General features: G+C 40.4%; 1 protein-coding gene across 6 annotated transcripts in view; it reads left to right on the top strand.

Moving 5' to 3' along the window:
- The window catches only part of LOC139445119 (protein polybromo-1-like), a 55,160-nt gene that overhangs the window by 24,474 nt on the left and 10,531 nt on the right, over positions 1 to 20,155 (top strand). For 5 of the 6 annotated variants that reach the window (XM_071226215.1, XM_071226216.1, XM_071226218.1 and 2 more), the window contains 17 exons: positions 843 to 1,016; positions 1,992 to 2,129; positions 3,007 to 3,089; positions 3,797 to 3,839; positions 4,095 to 4,181; positions 5,204 to 5,428; positions 5,950 to 6,032; positions 9,334 to 9,496; positions 11,001 to 11,102; positions 12,237 to 12,311; positions 12,651 to 12,803; positions 13,346 to 13,427; positions 13,557 to 13,632; positions 13,918 to 14,090; positions 16,950 to 17,047; positions 17,423 to 17,494; positions 18,129 to 18,287. In XM_071226215.1, the coding sequence (XP_071082316.1) occupies positions 843 to 1,016; positions 1,992 to 2,129; positions 3,007 to 3,089; positions 3,797 to 3,839; positions 4,095 to 4,181; positions 5,204 to 5,428; positions 5,950 to 6,032; positions 9,334 to 9,496; positions 11,001 to 11,102; positions 12,237 to 12,311; positions 12,651 to 12,803; positions 13,346 to 13,427; positions 13,557 to 13,632; positions 13,918 to 14,090; positions 16,950 to 17,047; positions 17,423 to 17,494; positions 18,129 to 18,287 (1,986 nt within the window). The remainder of the gene's footprint in view (positions 1 to 842; positions 1,017 to 1,991; positions 2,130 to 3,006; positions 3,090 to 3,796; positions 3,840 to 4,094; positions 4,182 to 5,203; positions 5,429 to 5,949; positions 6,033 to 9,333; positions 9,497 to 11,000; positions 11,103 to 12,236; positions 12,312 to 12,650; positions 12,804 to 13,345; positions 13,428 to 13,556; positions 13,633 to 13,917; positions 14,091 to 16,949; positions 17,048 to 17,422; positions 17,495 to 18,128; positions 18,288 to 20,155) is intronic. The other variant, XM_071226217.1, reaches the window with a different exon arrangement.

Below are 20,155 nucleotides of genomic sequence, written 5' to 3' on the forward strand. Positions count from 1 at the left end.
TGTACAGCCTATTCATGCTTCCAGACTAGAGAGGGGTGTGGGTGGACCAGTTGTCTAAGGCACTGCAATTCGCTGTGCAGAGTTGCATTCCGTGGGTTTCACCAAAGTGCTAAATGTTTTAGACCTGCATTACTTCTGGTTTTCCTCCAACATTAAGCTGACATGCCGTGATATAACTGCAAGACTGTTCAAAGCGGTGTTATACCAAACTGACTCACTATGGACTAAAAAATTATGCTTAGTGCCAAGTTGGAGCTACTGGACTCAAAAGGTTTTGGCGCAGACTACAATATTTGATGAATATTTGTGTTACAGTGATTTTTGTAATATGTCTCAGTTTGTGACTGTGTTGAGACACTTCCAGTAACAGTCCACTACTGTGGAATGCTATGTGGTGATAGTGGTAGCCTAGTGGTAGCCAAGTGGGTAGCCTAGTGGGTGGTCTGGTGGTAGCCTAGTGGTAGCCAAGTGGGTGGCCTGGTGGTGACCTAGTTCTAGCCTAGTGGGTGGTCTGGTGGTGGCCTAGTGGTAGTCCAATTTCCAGAATGTGTACATTGAGTGAAACCCGTACTTGGTGTCACCTGCCATTGTAAGGCTAGACTATTCACTCTCCAAGCGTTTGCAAATATGTCACTCGGCTAATTTCATTCTACTTACTACACATATTGCCTATGATATGAGATTCTTTTGTATTGAAAACCGTTCACCCTGCTGGTGCAAGTGATTGGTCTTGGATTATGATTGAACACGTCTCACCAGATCCCTTCAGCATGTTCAGCTTCCTAGCTGCTGGCTGTCAGTTTATGGATTAGTATTCCTGACTGCGAGACTTGGTGTTACAGGACTACCCTGACTACTACGAGGTGATCAAGCGCCCGGTGGACATGCAGCGTATTCAACAGCGTATGGAGTCCAGCCACAACAGATACGACAGTGTGGAGGACATGGTGGCCGACTTTGTACAGATGTTTGACAATGCCTGCAAGTACAATGAACCAGACTCGCTCATATACAAGGTAGGAGGACATTCCCACATTCATACTGTTTTGGGGAACTTTTGGAGAGCAATTTGTCCATGTCATAATATCTTTAAGATAAATTTTTGAAATCTCATTATGAGTTGTTTTGCAGATATTTTCAAACGGACCTTTGATCAAGTCATGTACATCAGTGCAACAAAACTGTTTAAATTATGTCCCCTTGCTGTGTCAGGATCTTATGATCTTATTATCTTTGAATGCTAGCTTCACCCTGATGATGATACATGTTTTTTCCCACAGTACAAGTTGTTGGCAATTTCATTAAAATCAGATCTTAGTTGTCACTATCGCTAAACGAAGATCTGAAGACATCCCATTATGGGTCACGTCAGAACGACCTTTCATCCAACCAATCAGAGCGTCGCTTACCAGATTATGAAAGTGACAGCCGGAATGTGTTTTCTAATCATGCAACCACGATATATTTAACACAGAGTATTCCGAATGACAGTTACTGGTTTTATGATTATATCCATACAATCTAGGCCATCTATAAGCCATTCCAGAATGTTCTTCTTTTCAGTTTTAAAAAGTTTAATCGAGAATACGTCAAAATATGTTTCGAAGCGTAGTCGCCAGTTTGAAACTAGTGTTGTAAAGCATGAGAAAGTTGCCATCTGATTGGCCAATGTTGATTTCTTGTCAGTCATTTCATTGGTTGGTCAAAATTCGCGAAAGGTCATTCTGACGTGACCCATAATGGGATGTCCTCAGATCTTTGTTTAGCGGTAGCGAAAACTAAGATCTGATTTTAATGAGATTGAGTTGTTGGGTTCATTAAGGCGATAGCTATCTATAATCTACAACAAGTGTCACCTCTCACATTGACTAGTCATTAAATAATTGAAATAAAACACTATTCAAATCATTGATAAATCAAACAGACTCTTAAACCTATGTTGTCAGGAGACATAAGACTTATTGAAAACACATTGATTATTCTAATAACAGGATGCGCTGACCCTGCAGCGTATTTGTCTGGAGAAAAAGGTGGAGCTAACGTCAGATGGGATGAACGATGTCCCTGATGTCCGGGCTGTCGTACAGGAGCTCATGACCAACCTGTTCATCTCCTGCTACAACTACCAGGTACTGCATCTCACTCTCTGTTCTCACCACTACCAGGTACTGCATCTCACTCTCAGTTCTCACCACTACCAGGTACTGCATCTCACTCTCTGTTCTCACCACTACCAGGTACTGCATCTCACTCTCAGTACTAACCACTACCAGGTACTGCATCTCACTCTCTGTTCTCACCACTACCAGGTACTGCATCTCACTCTCAGTTCTCACCACTACCAGGTACTGCATCTCACTCTCAGTTCTCACCACTACCAGGTACTGCATCTCACTCTCAGTTCTCACCACTACCAGGTACTGCATCTCACTCTCTGTTCTCACCACTACCAGGTACTGCATCTCACTCTCAGTACTAACCACTACCAGGTACTGCATCTCACTCTCTGTTCTCACCACTACCAGGTACTGCATCTCACTCTCAGTTCTCACCACTACCAGGTACTGCATCTCACTCTCAGTTCTCACCACTACCAGGTACTGCATCTCACCCTCAGTTCTCACCACTACCAGGTACTGCATCTCACTCTCAGTTCTCACCACTACCAGGTACTGCATCTCACCCTCAGTTCTCACCACTACCAGGTACTGCATCTCACTCTCTGTTCTCACCACTACCAGGTACTGCATCTCACTCTCTGTTCTCACCACTACCAGGTACTGCATATCACCCTCAACTCTCACACCTGTCGCTTGAACTAAGCAGTGCTTGTCTATGTGATATTGGTGATATGTTCTTTACTCTTTCTAATACTAGGTAGTTTGGATGTCCAAGTATTTACGGTGTTTGTTTAGGATTGCTGATAAATACAAAGCAAAAGATTTTCTTTCATCTTTTTTTTGCTTTAAATCGCCTGTCCGTGACTGATGAAAATGAATATTTCAGGATGAGGAGGGTCGCTGTTACAGTGACTCATTTGCAGAGCTGGTTGACAAGGATTCCACCTCGGAGACAGAGGAGCCTGTCGAGTACGTATTTCATTGCACCTTTTGAGCAACAGTTGCTATGAGGATTGAATCTTGGTTCTGTAGGGATAAGTTTCTTATCGTGTTATCATTTGGGGCTATGAAGATCCGGGGTTGTATAGGTCTTCAGCAACCCATGCTTGCCGTAAAAGGCGACTATGCTTGTCGTAAAAGGCGACTAACAGGATTGAGTGGTCAGACTCGCTGACTTGGTTGATGCATGTCATCGATCCCAATTGCGTGGATCGATGCTCATGTTGTCAATCAATGGATTGTCTGGCCCAGACTTTATAATTTACAGACCGCCGTCATATAGCTGGAATGACGTTTAACAACAATCTATCATTTTGACATCTTTTTGTCTTACGAACATGCAACCAGTCACACAAACACACGGACGGACACGCATGCACGCACGCATATTGCTATATCTTGGACGTGACATTAAACCCCACTTCACCTCAGTTATATTTTGGACATTTTCATGGCGTCAAGTTCTCTTCAGACAGACTTAACTCGGTGTTTGAATCTCTTGACCAGAACTCAAAATACTAGGCACTCACATCAACCTACTGGTGAAATGGTCCTCTTAGATTTTTGGGGGATTCTCAAGTGTGAGTGAGTGTGTGTCTGTCTCTCTATACCGGTCAGCTAGCTGAGTTGGGGTCTGACAAGACACAGTTAATGATACATATTACCCTCTGTTACAGAAAGCCACCGACATTTGACCACATCAAGAGGAACTTAGATAAGGTAACTGAAGACATAGAAGTTACTAATCTTGATTATCATGTTTGTGTTAACATTCCTTAATTGAGCTTGATCCTAAATAGAAATTTTCTTGTTACACTTTGATATATATTAATGGTCAGAATCAGGTATGGTTTGTGTATCAAACACATGGTCTCATTTGGGAAGTAATGGAACCAGTGAGTGTTTATGAAGCATGTGATAGTAGCCGGGTTATACAGGTGTATTAATGATCTGTCTACCTGCCCTCCTGTCTAGGGCCGGTACCGGAGAATGGACAAGTTCCAAGAAGATGTGTTCAAGGTGTTCGAGTATGCCAGGAAGGTCAGCAGGACAGACTCTCAGGTAGGCAGACACATAGCTGTCAACACCTGGATGTCTTAATGAGTGAGAAGCCAGGGTGCAGCGGCTGCAAGCTGGTTTTGAATGATTTTAAGACCATTTTAATGGCCTTAGAGAGCATGTATTCTGCAGAATTATATTTTTATCTACATCTTATATGAATGCCAGAAAATTACCCAACCTTGCGTGTGAGCGTGACATAGGTGATAAATGCGTGAGACTCACGCGAGATGCGTGAGAGTTGACAGGTATGCAGACATGCAGGGAGGGGAGGTCTTGGTGGAGTGTTCACTATAAATCTTGAGGATTATTTGGCTGAATGTTATGTTGAAGATATGTGTCTGCAATATACACCACTTGTAATAAGAATTAAGCAGAATGTATGTGATTACATCAGGAGTGTTCATATATTTTTATCCCCCGCAGCATGTTTTGTGGAGGTCTTAAAATGGATACCATCGGTCTGTCAGAGCAAAATCTCGGATCTTAAAAAACATACAATATTTCTTCACCAAGTATGGCACATAGATAGGTCTAGTTGTGAACTGGTGCCTTTTGATAGTTTTGGGATTGAAAAAACCCAAAACCTTTTGAGTTTTCATGGCAACGACTTTGACTTAGACTTTAAATTGGGGTAGTGCTTGTTTCTGGAGCAGATCTTGAAAAACTAACAATACGGATGTTTGGGAGTTTCTATGGCAATTAATTTTTTATATATATAACTCATTGACATATTTATGACAGTGATAGGGAAGGTAGTGGTGGCTTATTAAAAATTCAATTTTATGGGCCATTTTTCAGAAGTATAGGTCATGGGACCAAAGAAGTGGGCCAAAATAACTTTTCCCCCGTTTTTGTCAAAGTATTCTGTATATTGAATTAAAACAGATGCATACACATTTAAGTCTTTTTGATTATCTCAACGCTTTACTTACCAAGTCACATTTTCTGTCTCACCCTCAGTTCTCAATATATAAAATATTTATGCTAAGGTGCTTCTTCCTTACAAACTGTTTCTGCAACAGCTGTACGAAGATGCTGTGGAGATGCAAATGTTCTTCATCAAGATCCGTGATGAGCTCTGTAAGAATGGTGAGATGCTGCTAACGCCGGCCTTAAGCTACACAGAGCGTCACCTACAGTCCGCCCTGGAGATGGAGAAGAAGGAGAAGCTGCCCTTGGAGCAGAAGGAAGATGAAGAGAAGAAGAAGCAGCAGGAGACGGACGAGCCAACAGAGGACAGGGCCATGGTAAGGCAAATGATTTAACAACTACTGACTGGTTACAGACCTTCTGAAATGAAGCTTTGATGGTGTCTGTGTCCAGAGTATTTATCAAAATAGAATGGTTATAGAGTACCCTGGATAATGTAGGATAGCCTCCCACAATGGCCTTTTCATATATTTTTATATGTAAGATAGCTACGCTATAAATTGCAAAGAACAATTAAGGACGTGGTTTATTTCACGATAGAACATTGTTTTAAACAAAGCATAGAACAAAGCTTCTAAATATTAGTAATATCCTTAAAGAGGCTGTACATAATATTAATATCTCATATAAGAAAGAAACAATTTGTGGTCTTTGTTTATCGTACCATAAAACACTGTAGGGAGAAGAAACCATGACTTATTCCACCTGCAGTGTTTTATGGTCCGACAAACAACTCCCACTTGTTTATTTCTTAAATACCATTGCACATTGTTGCTGACCAACACATTCCAACAACAACTGATTTCTGTATCCCTCTTCATACCATTGTCTCCTTCAGGACCAGGCTGACCTGAGTGAAAACAGTGTGAAGGTGAAGGACCAAGTGTACACTGTTGGCGACTTTGTCTACGTAGAACCCAGGTGATGATCTCCCTTTATTAGTCGTGGAGAATGCATGCAGCCAGAGATATCTGTCTGTTATCAGCGGGAGTGACAGTGTTCTGGAGCTTACTCTCTCTATAGGCTTGTGTTTATTCTAATCTCTGCCTTTACTCTGCTGATTCAAGTAACACAAAACAGAAATGTTCTTTTTGTTCAGATGAATATAGATTCCTAAATCTAGTACATGATATGCAATGGTTTTGCTGGAGACAGATGGCTTTGGGACATTTTCATGATTATCAACTTTTGACATACTTCTATATCATGAAGTAATTGGAATACTAAGATCACTCTGGATGACCAGAAGTCCTTGTCCAAGCAAATGAACCAATTTTATATATCCAGGTTGTTGATGTGTTCACCTGCCGTGACGCTGGTTACAATGTGGATTTCCTGTGGGGAGATTCTGTAAATTTCATTTACATTCTTAGAACCGATATTTAACATATTACTTCATATGAATACTTCGTAATTCCTTTTCTAAGCCAAATAAGTGTTTGAGATTTTTCTGGTTTAGGACTGTTTGAATCAGCAGAGACAACTAGTATCAGTTCAGCCTTTGTTCCGGAATTATTACCATTATTGTTACTTTGCTTTTTCCGAAATATGTGGACATTGTAGTGGGAACAGTTATTAGGATTTCTGCACCTTGATCGCGCCTTTAGCCATTATATTGTCAGATGTCGGATGGGGAATACAGGGGTAGAGTTGAGAAACATTCAACTGTCAAGCAGGAACAACTACAATCGAATACAACTTGGAGGATTGTTGGGTTATCTGTCGTCAACCAGCTAAGAGTATCAGTCAGTCTTTAAGGGTATGTGAGAGAACGGACTGTCAAGTGGACCATTGATTATAAATAGTAGCAGATCCTCTCCTGCTGGCAATGGGCAAAGGATTAGTAGTTGCTTCAAATATCTACTGCGTTACTGTAAAGGGGAGGTAAGCATTCAGTCATCATATGGGGCAGTGGAGTGGTCTAGTGGTTAAAGCGTTTGCTCATCATGCTGAAGGACCGGGTTCAATTGGCCACATGGGTACAATGTTGTGAATCCCATTTTCTGGTGTTGCGCCACCATGCAATGCTGGAATAGTGCTAAAAGTGGCATAAAACCATACTCACTCGCTCACTCAGTCATCATATCAGTGATCAGTTACTATTTTTTCATCATGGGTAGAGTATGTGGAGCCTGTACTTGGTTCAAATCTCACCTCTCCCTCTTCCTCTGAGGTGAGGTGAAATTGGGTTTAACGTTGTGTCCAAGATTATTGTACTTATATAGTGTGGCTGCTTGTACTAGTCTGATGCTGATTTATAGTGCTAGCTCACTGATATACCATGCCGCAGTTTAACATGAATACCCCACTCAGACACAGTATACTGACTCCGAGCTGACCAGTCCTTGTTTTAGCCCTTAATGCCTAGCGCCAGACAGGGTAACAACAAGTACCATCTTTTAATGTCTTTTGGTATGACGCGGCCGGGGATTAAACCCCAGACCTTCCGCTCTCCGGGCGGACGCTCTACCACAAGACCATGGAGGCGGTCCCCTCTGAAACATGACTGGACAGTGTACGGACATCTAGGATGTACGATGTGTGTATGTTGGCCTTCAGATTACAGTAGTGGGGAAGGAGAACGCTAGTTTGGCTAGAATTGCCAGTGTATTCCTCTGGTTGCTAGGTACATTCCTGACTTCCAGTACATTCTATATGTTTTGCAAACTACATATTGTACCTAATATAGCATACCTATAGCATGTACCTACCTCACGTTGTTAATTGAACTCACATGTGACCGATGGCCTTCAGGAAGAACATGTTTCGTGGGGAAAAAATCAGGTTATGGCTATTTAACTCTTCTGACTATCCAACACCTAAACACCAGTTTACACCTTCAGCAACTTGTCCAAAGCCTGAATCCAGTAAACTATTGTTTTGTCTTATAAGTTCAGATAATTACAGTCCATGTAATAACATTAAAATGTGTTCAAAAAGATGATGAGAGACAATATTGGGCACAGGCTGTATTAGTATTACTACTGCTAATAATAAATGCATAAGATTCTTTAGATCTACCTTCAGTTTACACTAGGCTCAGCATTTCCCTCTACTAAATAACAAAAGATCATATCTAAGCAACATGGTTCCGTAGTCCTGTAATTTTTGAAAAATGTCCCAATACCTTTATAAGTAATAGGTCACTGCTGCTGGTGTCTCCATTTAGCATTCAAATCCTTCTGAAGTATTGTCATGATTTGTACATGGAGCAAGTATGATTGAGAACTCACCTGAAGATGTCCCTTACTGAAGGCCATCGAGATGTGTGACTGTAGCAGAGTAATTATTGAAATACTAAACAGTGTCCTATTTTGCCTCTGCTGTAGACATTTGATTTACATGCTGTGAATCGTTATGGTTTCTACTTGGAGCTGCTGTTGAAAGTTTACTGTGTTAGTGTAGTGAGTAATGGGTTTATGACCTTATTGCTTTATTGTCAGATTTTAAACACTTGTCATTATCCTTGTGATTTAATAGGACAGAAATGATTAAATAACTACTATACTGATTGCTTTTTGAAGGAGTCAAGTTCATGTCACAAATGTGAGCATCAATATTCTCAAATATATGGTCATGTAATTTTGTGAAATAGTTTTAGAAATATATTTTGTAGTTTTTTCAAAAATGAAAGCTATTTCAGTATTGTGATTGTAGTTGAAACATTTGTGCCACGGTGCTTGAATTCTACTGAAGGCATGTCTGAGTTCATAGTCATCATCACCACCTCTGAGCTGCATGCATTCTGTGATCTCTCTCTCCCTGTCCCTGCCCCACCAACCACCTGCTTACATCTGCTCTCCAGTTGTTGACTGCTAACATGCATCTAGGCTAGCTATTGCTCACTTTGCTAACCTCTTTCATCATACCCATAACATCACTCTTTTTGTGCATGTTGAACTCGACCATATCATCCTTTTTCAAATTTCATAATTCATTCATCAACATGCATGATCTCATTGATTCACATGCATTTTTACAGGACCAAATTATTATTTAAGCTTCATATGATCTTTGCTGCACAAATTGTCTCATTTCTTCATGACTATTATACTTGTTTTCGCTACAGGGCATGTAAAATGAAACCTTCAATATACTTTGGCTGAAAGCATTAATGCATTAAGTACTTAAACTGACCTAGTGAGCTGGCTTACATACATTGACACACACTGCCACGGCCCTTGCTAAACCCCTGCCCTTCTCGGCGTCCTCGGACTGCCAGATCTTTCGCCTGTGGGACTTTCAGAGAACCAGAGCTGCTGCCCCACATCATGCTCATCGAGAAGTTCATCACGGACAGCAACGGCACACAGATGATGCAGGGCAACTGGTTCTACAGACCCAACGAGACATTCCATCTTGCAACAAGGAAGTTCTTGGAGAAGGTATTTGGCAATCACTCAGCAGCTTAACTTGCTTTGAATATGTCGGGCATCAGGTTTTGCTGTGCATGTGGCATGCTAGAAGACTATGATCATGGGTTTGAATCCCAGGTCTAGGTTTGTCAGCACCATAACCCTGCTCATTGGTGTCACCTTGTGGCTAACATTTAAGACCTGCAACACTTCGGGATTTCCTCCCACGTCAAGCTGACACGCTTTGATGTTACTGAAATACTGTTCAAAAGCAATGTCAAATCAAACTCACTGAGGGATCTCCCTTGCTCTGTATATTTGCAAGTTATTAAGTTTTGGGAGTCCTAGGCATTAAATGGGGTACCGGTATGTTAGATGCCTATACATATCATTGATGGGGGAATGCCTTGTTTGAAATGGAACTTAGTGATTCAGTGAAGAAAATCTTACATGGACTGTCAGAACATTCATTTGAACATTGAAGATATCAGTTAAATCTCACGTACATGCTACAAGTTAAATAGCTTCAGTCACCCAAACATCCAGTGTCTTTTGTATCACTTATTTGTGCCCTTTCTTAATTTTAGTGCGTACTGTGTAGATTTAACAACAAATTTGTATGTAGCCAGTATGGATTGCTCCTTGTAAAGGTTACTGGCCCTTCTCCAAGCTAACTGGCCTACAACTAAATGATGGAGACTGCAAGGTGGCTGAACCGGAAGTCGTGTAGCCACCTAGCGGGGCTCTGAAACTTGTTTAATTCCTCAACCCTAAAATGCCTTTTCATGCACTCTGAGATTAAATCTTGGCTTAAACATAGACTTATGATAGTTGTAGCAATGTGATCGCTTTGTGCAAAGGGGCCCTGAACACACCTTATTATCATGAAATATAACAGTCTAGTCGTGAATTGCTACAATTTGCTACTGACACCCACACCCACCACTATATAAGTGCAATTATCTTGGACATGACATTAAAACCCCATATCACCTTTGGGCAGTCTCTTGAGCAGAACACACCATACCCGTGCTCGTGGGTTTCACCGAAGTGGTAAATGTCTAAGACCTGCATCACTTCGGTCTTTCCTCCCACATTAAGCTGACTAGCCGCGATATAACTGGAATACTGTTAAAAGCGGCGTTAAACCCAGCTCACTCACTCACTGACTTGAGCAGAACTCTAAATACTTGGCATCACATCAACCTACTGGAGAAATGGTGCTTTTACATTTTTTAAGGATTTTATGTTTTCATAGCATTTAGACCCACTTAACAGTGGGGCTTTCCATTTCCTATTTTGTTTTCACGGTGCAGGTGATATTTCATCTGAAAAGGTGATTTATGTTAAAGCTGACAAACCCGTTTTGGTTGTGGAGAGGGGGGAATTTGTGAAAGGTTTGCAAGCAACAGATAGATAAATGTATGTCCTGAGTGAGAATGTTTGTTCATGTATTTGTACTTGAGCTCGGAATGTGACATACAGATGTTGTGACTGTGTGTTGTTGTCACCTGTCTTGTTTCTCCCCCAACAGGAGGTGTTCAAGAGTGACATCGTCACCAGCATCATGTTGACACAGATCATCGGAAGATGCCATGTCATGTTTGTCAAGGAGTACTTCAAGTTTAAACCAGAGGTACAGTTCACAAATTTCACACTTGATGAAGCAAGACATGAGAATGGTTCAAGTAGATATTTGTTGGCTGCCAAATGTGTCTTTCTTTCGTTATCATCATATGAAACCGAACAACTAGAAATATTTTAGTAGAAGAACACTTAAGAAGAATATATCCTTTGTGTTGTGAAGATCCGGGTTAGAATAGGTCTTCAGGACTATGCTTGTCGTAAGAGGCGACTAACAGCATCTGGTGGTCAGGCTCGCTGACCTAGTTGATAGATGTAATCATATCTCAGTTGCGTGGATCGATGCTCATGATATTAGTCACCTGATTGTTCCAGATTTGATTATTTACAGACCGCCATGATATAGCTGGAATATTGCTGAGTGCAGGTTAAACAACAAACAAACAGTTTATGTAAATTTTAATATTTAACTTGAAAAAAAATTGTTATGCAAAAGGTTTGTTGGTGGATGTCAGTTCACAGCAACTGCCGAGTTTACATTGTCAGCACATGGACCTCACTGACACTGACTCACCACTACATACAGTGTAGACAACTTATTAGTAGGGCTGGGACGGGGCACTCGGGTCGGGTGGGGTGGGGCCCGAGTAGGACACGGGTACCCACAGGACTACCCAGACCTGTTGTTAGTCACATGATATATTGTGATACATGATATGATGACCATGACAATCAAAGTCTTTGGTTACTCTACAAATTGCGAAATGTTCACTTTTATTTATGACTATGCACACATTTCTTCTGACTTTTTCTATGTATGAGTATGATAAAGCTTCAGTCAACATTAGTGTATGCATGATCAGATTGTTTTATGCATGTATCTAAGTAGTTTTTGCCAGGGCTCTGGTAAAACAGTTCTCAGGTGGACATTTTGTACCCAATTTAAGACCTACTGCGGGTACCCGGCTAGGGTCCTGTTATGTATGGGGTCAGGTACATTTGGACTCATCCCAGCCCTAAACATCAGATAGTATCTTTGTAAACTAGAAGTTAGTGATGACAAGTTTGGAAATTCACCTGTTTGATAAATGGCAATCAAGACAAGTGGATACTCTTGGCTCTTGACCCCCTTATGAGGGTGTATGTATGACAACTGATGCAAGATATGTGGTGTCTTGTGTTACAGAGTATCCCGGACAAGGATGTGTACGTGTGTGAATCTCGCTACAATGCCAGGCACAAGGCGTTCAAGAAAATAAAGGTAACTTTCCTCAGGTTTTAATTTGCATTCTGTAAGTCAATGAAAGCATTCGCTCAGTAGTACAGATGAGAACTTTTTGTTTACTTTGCGAAAGTTTTCAGCAAACCACGAAGGCTCTCTTATTGTTTTGGATCATTCAGAAATGATTGCCATGATCAGCTTGTAAAACAGTAAGCCAAGTGGAGTTATTCTTCTCCATAAGTTGTGACTGAAGTATCTGAAAGTACTTGTCATCGTCATAGAGAACATGTTTGGGATAGTTGTTTTGATGAAATTGCTGGCTGAGAATAGTAAGTTGAAGTTGAAGATTATTCAAGCCTGTAACATCTTGTTGTGTAGATCTGGTCTGCTGTTAGGAATGAAGAGCTGAAGATACTTCCCCGAGAGCTGCCTATGTCACCAGTGCGTGTGTCGTCAGTGTTTGCTGACAAGACGAGTGATGGCAAGGACGAGGATGATGGCGAGACCAGCATCTTGGACAAAGTCCGACAGGTGGGATCACTGATTTACAGCTCCGTCCCCTCCATCTCATGAAACTATGCTTGTAGTGCTATCATTCATCTATTTTGTCAGGCTTTGAGATATAATACAATTACATATTGCTTTTCACCCGTGAACATCCGGGCAGAACAGGTATCCAGCAACCCATGCTTGCTGTAAAAGGCGACTATGCTTGTCGTAAGAGGCGACTGATGGGATCGGGTGGTTAGGCTTGCTGACTTGGTTGAAGCGTGTCATCGTATCCCAATTGTGTAGATTGATGCACATGATGTTAATCACTGGATTGTCTGACCCAGACTTGATTATTTACAGACTGGTATAATGCTGAGTGCTGCATTAAACAACAAACAAACAAAACATATTGCTTTCTGTTGTTTGTATCTTAAACCTGTGTATGGAACTGCTAGAACAGTGGTCTCAGAATACATCAGAATGAGTTATTAGCCCTCATTAAATTCCTTTTGTGTTGGCAACATATGTTGTTATCTGAAATTCTGGCAGGAGTTAACTCCAACTACTGTTCCTATTTTCAGACTGTATTAGCAGAAGGCAGCTCTGAAGATGGACATACATACTATGAACAATATATTATCGGTTCTGGTTGTTTCAAGCTTGGTAGGTGGTTCTGTATTTCATCTTTCTAGTGATTCATAGAGGCAGGGCCAAAGGAAATTTTAAAGAATGATATCTTTTTTCTATTTATGTATGGCTTTCAAAATAATTTGCATATCTCTTTGTCCATAGGTGACTCTGTGTATGTGAGATCTGATCGTGATCGACCTCTTGTTGCAAGAATTGACAGAATCTGGACCAGCTCAACGTAAGTGTCTGCAGTTTCTCCAAGATGTTTACTGCTGCATGTAATATTGTTATAATGATGATAGCCTCGCACAAGCTTATGACACATGAAGCAAATTCGGTTTAAACTTTAGTTCAGATGTGTTTGTCATCTGTTTTTAACATCACTGGTTGTTACTGTAGGGGAATTGACTTTCAGCTGTTGTATAACCATTTGGGTATAATTAAATGTAACATGGCCAGCCATGTTTCTCCTAAACTATGTAACATTCCTTGCGGATCTGTTTAGATCTGTCCTTGGTTTCAGTGGTGACCCGTTCTTCAGTGGCCCGTGGTTTGTGTGTCCCACGGAGATTGAACACTCTCCCACCAGGTTGTTCTACAAGAGGGAAGTGTTCCTCAGCTCAATTGAGGACACCAACCCTCTACGAAGTATTATTGGAAAGTGCTCTGTGCTACATTACAAAGAATATTGCTCAAGTAAGTAGATGACAAGTAGCCTTGTATAATGTCCAGTTAGACGAGCTGAACAATGGTAAAGTGTCACTGTCCACCCTTTTCAACTTTGAACGCTATCGGCATGTTTTGTTTGTGAAACACGCAAGTGCCTTGTGGTTACGGTCAAATCTTACGCCCAGGTTTCATTTCTCAACATGGGTTCCATGTTAGATGCCCATCTTGTGGACCTCTGCTATGATAATTCAGCAGCATTGGCAGAAGTAGGGAAGACATGGCATAAACCCCAATCTTATTAAAATCAGATCTTAGTACTTGCTACCTCTAAACAAAGATCTAAGGACATTCCATTACAGGTCACGTTAGAATGACCTTTCGCAAACTTTGACTGACCAATGAAATGACTATTACAAGGAGTCAACATTAGCCAATCAGAAAGCAGCTTTTTCGAGCTTTACAGCACTAGTTTCAAACTGGCGACTGCTATTCCAGACTACACTTGAAAAATATGTTGACAAATATACAAAAGAACATTCTGGGTTGTCTAATATATAGTTCAGATTGTATTGCAGTACTCTCCAGCGTTAGAAAGTGGCACTAGTCCTGTAGTCCTTGCCAAACTGCCCAATGGTTAAGGTATCATAAGGATTAGTGGAAATTTTCCATTTTTTAGAGTTTTGCTGTATGTTATCATTATAAGAACTGGTGGACTAAAAGTGTTAGTTTCTACCGCTGCACTCCACAAGCTATGCAATGTCTGTTCCGTTCAAATGCTTATCCCACTGAAGCAAGAGATAAATGATGATTTTAATGGAATCAGTCGTACAGGCCGTAACTGTCGTTTTGATTACCCTGTGTTAACCTTTTCGAGGTTGCATGAGTAGAAAACACATTCTGACTGTCACTTTACCGATCTGGGTCCACTTGCACAAAGCGATCTTAGTGCTACAATTATTGTAAATCCTTAAGATCGCGATCTTAGGCTTCGGCTACAATTGTCATCCACTTGCACAAAGCGATTGTAGGCTAAGATCATTATAAGCTACAATCGAAACTTACAATTGGTCCGGACCAATCTTAAGTAGCTAAGATCGTTGTAGTCCCTGAATAAACTTGACAAAATGGCGTGCAAGGCTTAGTCTGTTTCACATAAATAATCTGCTTTACGTTCAAACATTGCCTCGTATCATTCGAATCGACGCTTTAACAACATGAAGAACGCACCACAGATTTAACGTCAGAAATATCGTTAATTACCACAGTTAAACACGTAACTATCGAGTCGATAGCTAAAAGGAATATTCCCATCCGACTCAATATTGAAAGAAATGTGAAACAACATACCTTTTCGCTAAACAAGGGAAGGATATAAACCCAAGTCGTCCCGCAAGCGATTTGTAACGGCCGTGACCTTTTCGATAAATCAAGGGCAGCTAATCTTAGTTTATACTCTAGATGGGAGTGGTTTCCCTTTGTAGAAGCCTGTAGTGTACAATCGACCTTACCCAGTGTATCAATGTTGTTGAAATCGCTGAGCTTCCCCTATACTTTTTTTGGGTCATATTTGTGTCAGTTATTTTGTCTTTAGTTTATCATGAAATTAATCTACAAATAAATACAAGCTGAAGAGCAAATCATACATGTTTAAATCTAAAATCAAATGGGACGGGGACGAGCGGTGAAATATCAGAGTTTAAAAGAAAAAAATATAAGTATTTATCAAACAAGCAAATATACATGATGAAACATTTGATATTTTTTGCAAAATATCCCATAAATAGCAAAAATAAAATTCATATTTTTAAAAAAAATAAATAAAAAAATTAATGCCTAGGGAATATATAATAACAATTGCTTTCTCAAAACATTATTCATTATTCTTATTTCCTGTCTATGTGTTTTTTAAAGTTCCTGTCTTTCTGTGTTTTGAAATGGTAGTCATAACATCCTTTGTTGTAGCAACGAAACGAAAACATGAAGGATATATTTAGGATTTTACGAAATCTCCCCCAAATAGATGACGATCATGCATTTACTTGTATGGTTTTAGGAAATATTATTATTATTTATTTTAATTTTCATAATAATTGTGTTACTAAATAATGAATTAATTCGTATTTCAATACTTTGAATAAAAACATGAGTAGGTATTTCTCTTGTTGAAATAGAAAACAATTCCTAAATCATGACAGTATTAATGCCAACAAGAATATATGCCTTCATTCTAGTAATCGTTTCCTTCAAATAATTGGGAAAAGTGCGATGGAGGGAGGTACGTGTTGCGTGTCGTTACCTGTTCCACTTTTTGTATGCGCAGCAAGCTTTGTGCGTTTGCAGACAACTGTAGACATGAGTCGAGTTTAAAATATTCGTACTTCCACAGTTGAAGATTTCTATCTTAGCTAAGATGGCGATCTTAACTCTAAGCAGTCTTACAATCGCGCTAAGATCGGTTTGTGCTAGTGGAATAGGACAATTGTATGGTGATTGTAAAGTTAATTGTAGCCGCCTAAGATCGATTGTAACTGAGATTGTTCTGTGCAAGTGGGCCCTGGTAAGAAACCCTTTGATAGGTTGGATGAAAGGTCGTTCTGACATGACCTGTAATGGGATGTCCTCAGATCTTTGTTCGGTGGTAGCGAGAACTAAGATCTGATTTTGATGAGATTGGCATAAATAAACCCTTGCTCATTCTAAAATTTGATTTGATGCATTCAAACACAGAGCCAGTTGGGGAATAATATGTTATGTTAGTTCAGGAATTGGATATTGTTAGTTTGTAAGCCTACAGAATTCCAGCTGTACAGCGCTGTGGATGCATGAAATGAAAGGTGAGGGGATGAGAAGGTTTGTGTTTGTTTGATGTGTGACCCTGACTTCCAGGCCGCCCCACCGAGTATTCAGAGCAAGACGTGTTTATCTGTGAGTCCAAGTACCACGAAGGAGAGAAGTCCATCAAGAAACTTGGCAAGGGACTCAAGGTAGGAACATCAGGTTACAGTTGTAGCCTCAGCAATTGATCTTCTGTGGAGAGTCTTCAGGAAAATCATTTGTTCAATTTTTTAAAGGGTTAAAGTAAGTTGCTAATTTGTAAAATAAACTTTCAGCAACATAATCTGAGAAATACTTGAGGGTAAGCATCATTGAGCTGCTTGTACTGATGTGTAAGAAAGGCTTACACTCAGTTGTCTTTGTGTTGGTTCTAGGGTAGAATATATCCTCATTTCCTTGTGTAATGGTCTGAACGGTCTATTGGGGATATTCATACCATCACAATGTGGTTTACCGCTTACATTTCTGAGTTTCTTAGTTGTAGTATGTTCTTTATTTTCATTGTGTCACCTTCTTTTTTGCAGAAGTATTCTCTGTCGCCGAAGGTCACTGATGATGAGATCTATTTCTTCCGGAAGGCCATCAGTCCACAGAAGGTAGGTAACTTGGATGTCACGGATCAAGGCTGTATCGATACACCTGATGATATGATACTGGATAAAGGATATGCCTACTAATGTATTAATTCATATATACCCCCATTTTGAAAAACGGGGGGATATAGCAATCAGCATGTCCATCTGTCAGCCGTTTCCGAAGCAGAACTCCTAAACCGTTGCATATTTCTGGATGAAACTTGCTCTACAGATCATGCTAGTGGTGAACTGGCACCTTTAGATGTTTGGGATGTACTGAACAGCATTATTGTTTTCTTCACTGAACTGAACGTTTCCGATGCCAATGAACCAACAGTGGGGTATAAGTAGCCAAACAACCAGGTCTGTTGAACATTGAAGAGTTGCGTCCCTTGGGTGTGGCAGAATTCTATGATGTTTGGAATCCCATGATTTTCCCTGATTATGTTTCTTGATTCATCAGCACCATACCCATGTATTTCACCTGAACGGTAAACGGCAAAGACCTGTACCACTTCGGTTTCCTATTCCTCTCTCATCAAGGGGACGTTGCATGATGTGACTGAAATTCTTTTCAAAGCAGGCGGTGTGTGTAATGGAAGTTTGTCCCATTCTATATGTGATCCCTGTCAGCCTTAACCTCCCACTGTTGCAGGAGCCATCCCCCCTGCTGCTGAAGGTGGCCGACGAGCTCACCATGGAGGTGGAGGATTCCCAGGACACGGAGACAGACAACGTTCCCGAGAGTGTCAACATCTCCTCCGAGGAAGTTAGCACCCCCCAGCCAGAGAAGTCAACCAAAAAGGTTGGGAAAGTAAGACAAAATTTTCAAATATCCGCATGCAGGCATGGGTACGGATTGCTATTGACATGCTTGGACAATTCCAGCTAATCTCTCTGTACCCAGCTAATCCTCACATACTCACCCCCTCTCTTACTGTCTCCCTCTGTCAAGGGTGTACCTTCAATTTGGTCAACTGACTAGTGTAATTATGGCTGAAAATATAGGCATTATTAAGGGAATGCATTCAAAGAAATTAATTTTTTTGCTTAAATATTTAGGTTAATCAATATAGGTTCTTAACTAATGCCTCTTTAACTAAGACAGTGGCAAATCAGTATTTGATTATACTCGGATAATGGACATGCGGTAATGAACATTGCTCATGAAAATCTAATACTGAACTGAAATTTGTATTACCAGGTTCTTGTAGGCTGTTTGAGAAGTTAGACTAAGCTAAGTTTTCGACCATTTTGGATTTGAATTGCTTCTTAATTAGGAAAATGTTTTCACAGTAGGTTATAAACAAGTTATGTTATAAACAAGTTATGTTTAGTCTCTAGGAAAGGGATAACATGGTTGCAAGAAAAAGGGAAAGTAAAGTGAAGTCACTCGATTACACCATGTCACCTTGGACTTCTGCTTGGCTGCTTGCTACTTGCTAGTTGCTTCATACTGACTCAACGCAGTAACATTGAGCAAATATTTGTTGACAAATTAGTTTCAATTTATTTTGTTGGTTGAAATTAAGGAACATCCCAGTTTATCACTTTTTCTAACCTGGGAATATCTGGGTAAGAAATGGTCTTCAGCAACCCATGCTTGTCGTAAGAGGCGACAGGGTGGTCAGGCTCGCTGATTTGGTTAAAGCATGCCATCGTATCCCAATTGCATACTATGATGCTCATTATGTCAATCACTGGATTGTCTGGTCCAGACTCGATTATTTACAGATTGCTGCAAAAAAGTTGGAATATTGCTGAGTGCAGCGTTAAACAACAACAACACCAACAGCAACAACAAACAAACAAACTTATCACTTTTTTGAATACATTATTACAGCCGTGTTGCTACTGAAATACTGTTAAGGTGATGTTAACATGGTTCCACCCAATTCACTCCCTCATTCAACTGATAATAATGCTGCCTCAGTTAACCCATGGCACCCACGACACTTGTTTGCAATGATGCGTGCCCCAATTCATCCTTCAACTTCTGACAGTGCAGAATAGTATGACATGCTTCCTTGACAAGGCAAGGGAGGTAGTGATTGGATGGTTACAACAACTGCTGTGTATGAATGGATGGGTGACCACCTGGAAAGATATGTCCCAGTTGAGACTGTGTCATTCTGTCGAGACTGAGCAGATCCTTGCAAACACTATCAGAGATAGGAATTGGCACTCGTCTTGCACTGATGTGTGTGCTGCAAGACTGTCTACTTCCTGTGGGCTGTGATACTGCTGATTATGACATACAGCCCCGTCAATGGATACTTGGTTCACTCTGTTGCTGTTTGTCTACACTTACTATGCCATCACTGTCAAAAAGCTAAGAGGGTCAACATGTCAACAATGACATCAGAGATGTCACAACTATTGTATCATTACACAATCTGTACTACACAAACAATGGTGTGGTGATTACTTCAGTATTGATGATAAAATATGTCAAGAATGGTGTGGTGATTACAACAATAACAATGTCATGATTACGTCAGTAAGGACATAGTGTCTGTGTGCTTTTTTATGGGATGTTGCCTTGCTTTTTATAGAACAATATGGAGAATAAATTGTTTGATAGGCATTACTTAGAAGTTGACAGATGACAAAGTAGAGACAATTCGTGGATAACAACTTCTATACCGATATGAAACGTCGCCTTTACAGTGAATAAAGAAG

This window comes from Haliotis cracherodii, unplaced genomic scaffold (genome assembly GCF_022045235.1).
Source record: "Haliotis cracherodii isolate W230 unplaced genomic scaffold, xgHalCrac1.p SCAF_6, whole genome shotgun sequence".
Lineage (NCBI taxonomy): Eukaryota > Metazoa > Mollusca > Gastropoda > Lepetellida > Haliotidae > Haliotis > Haliotis cracherodii.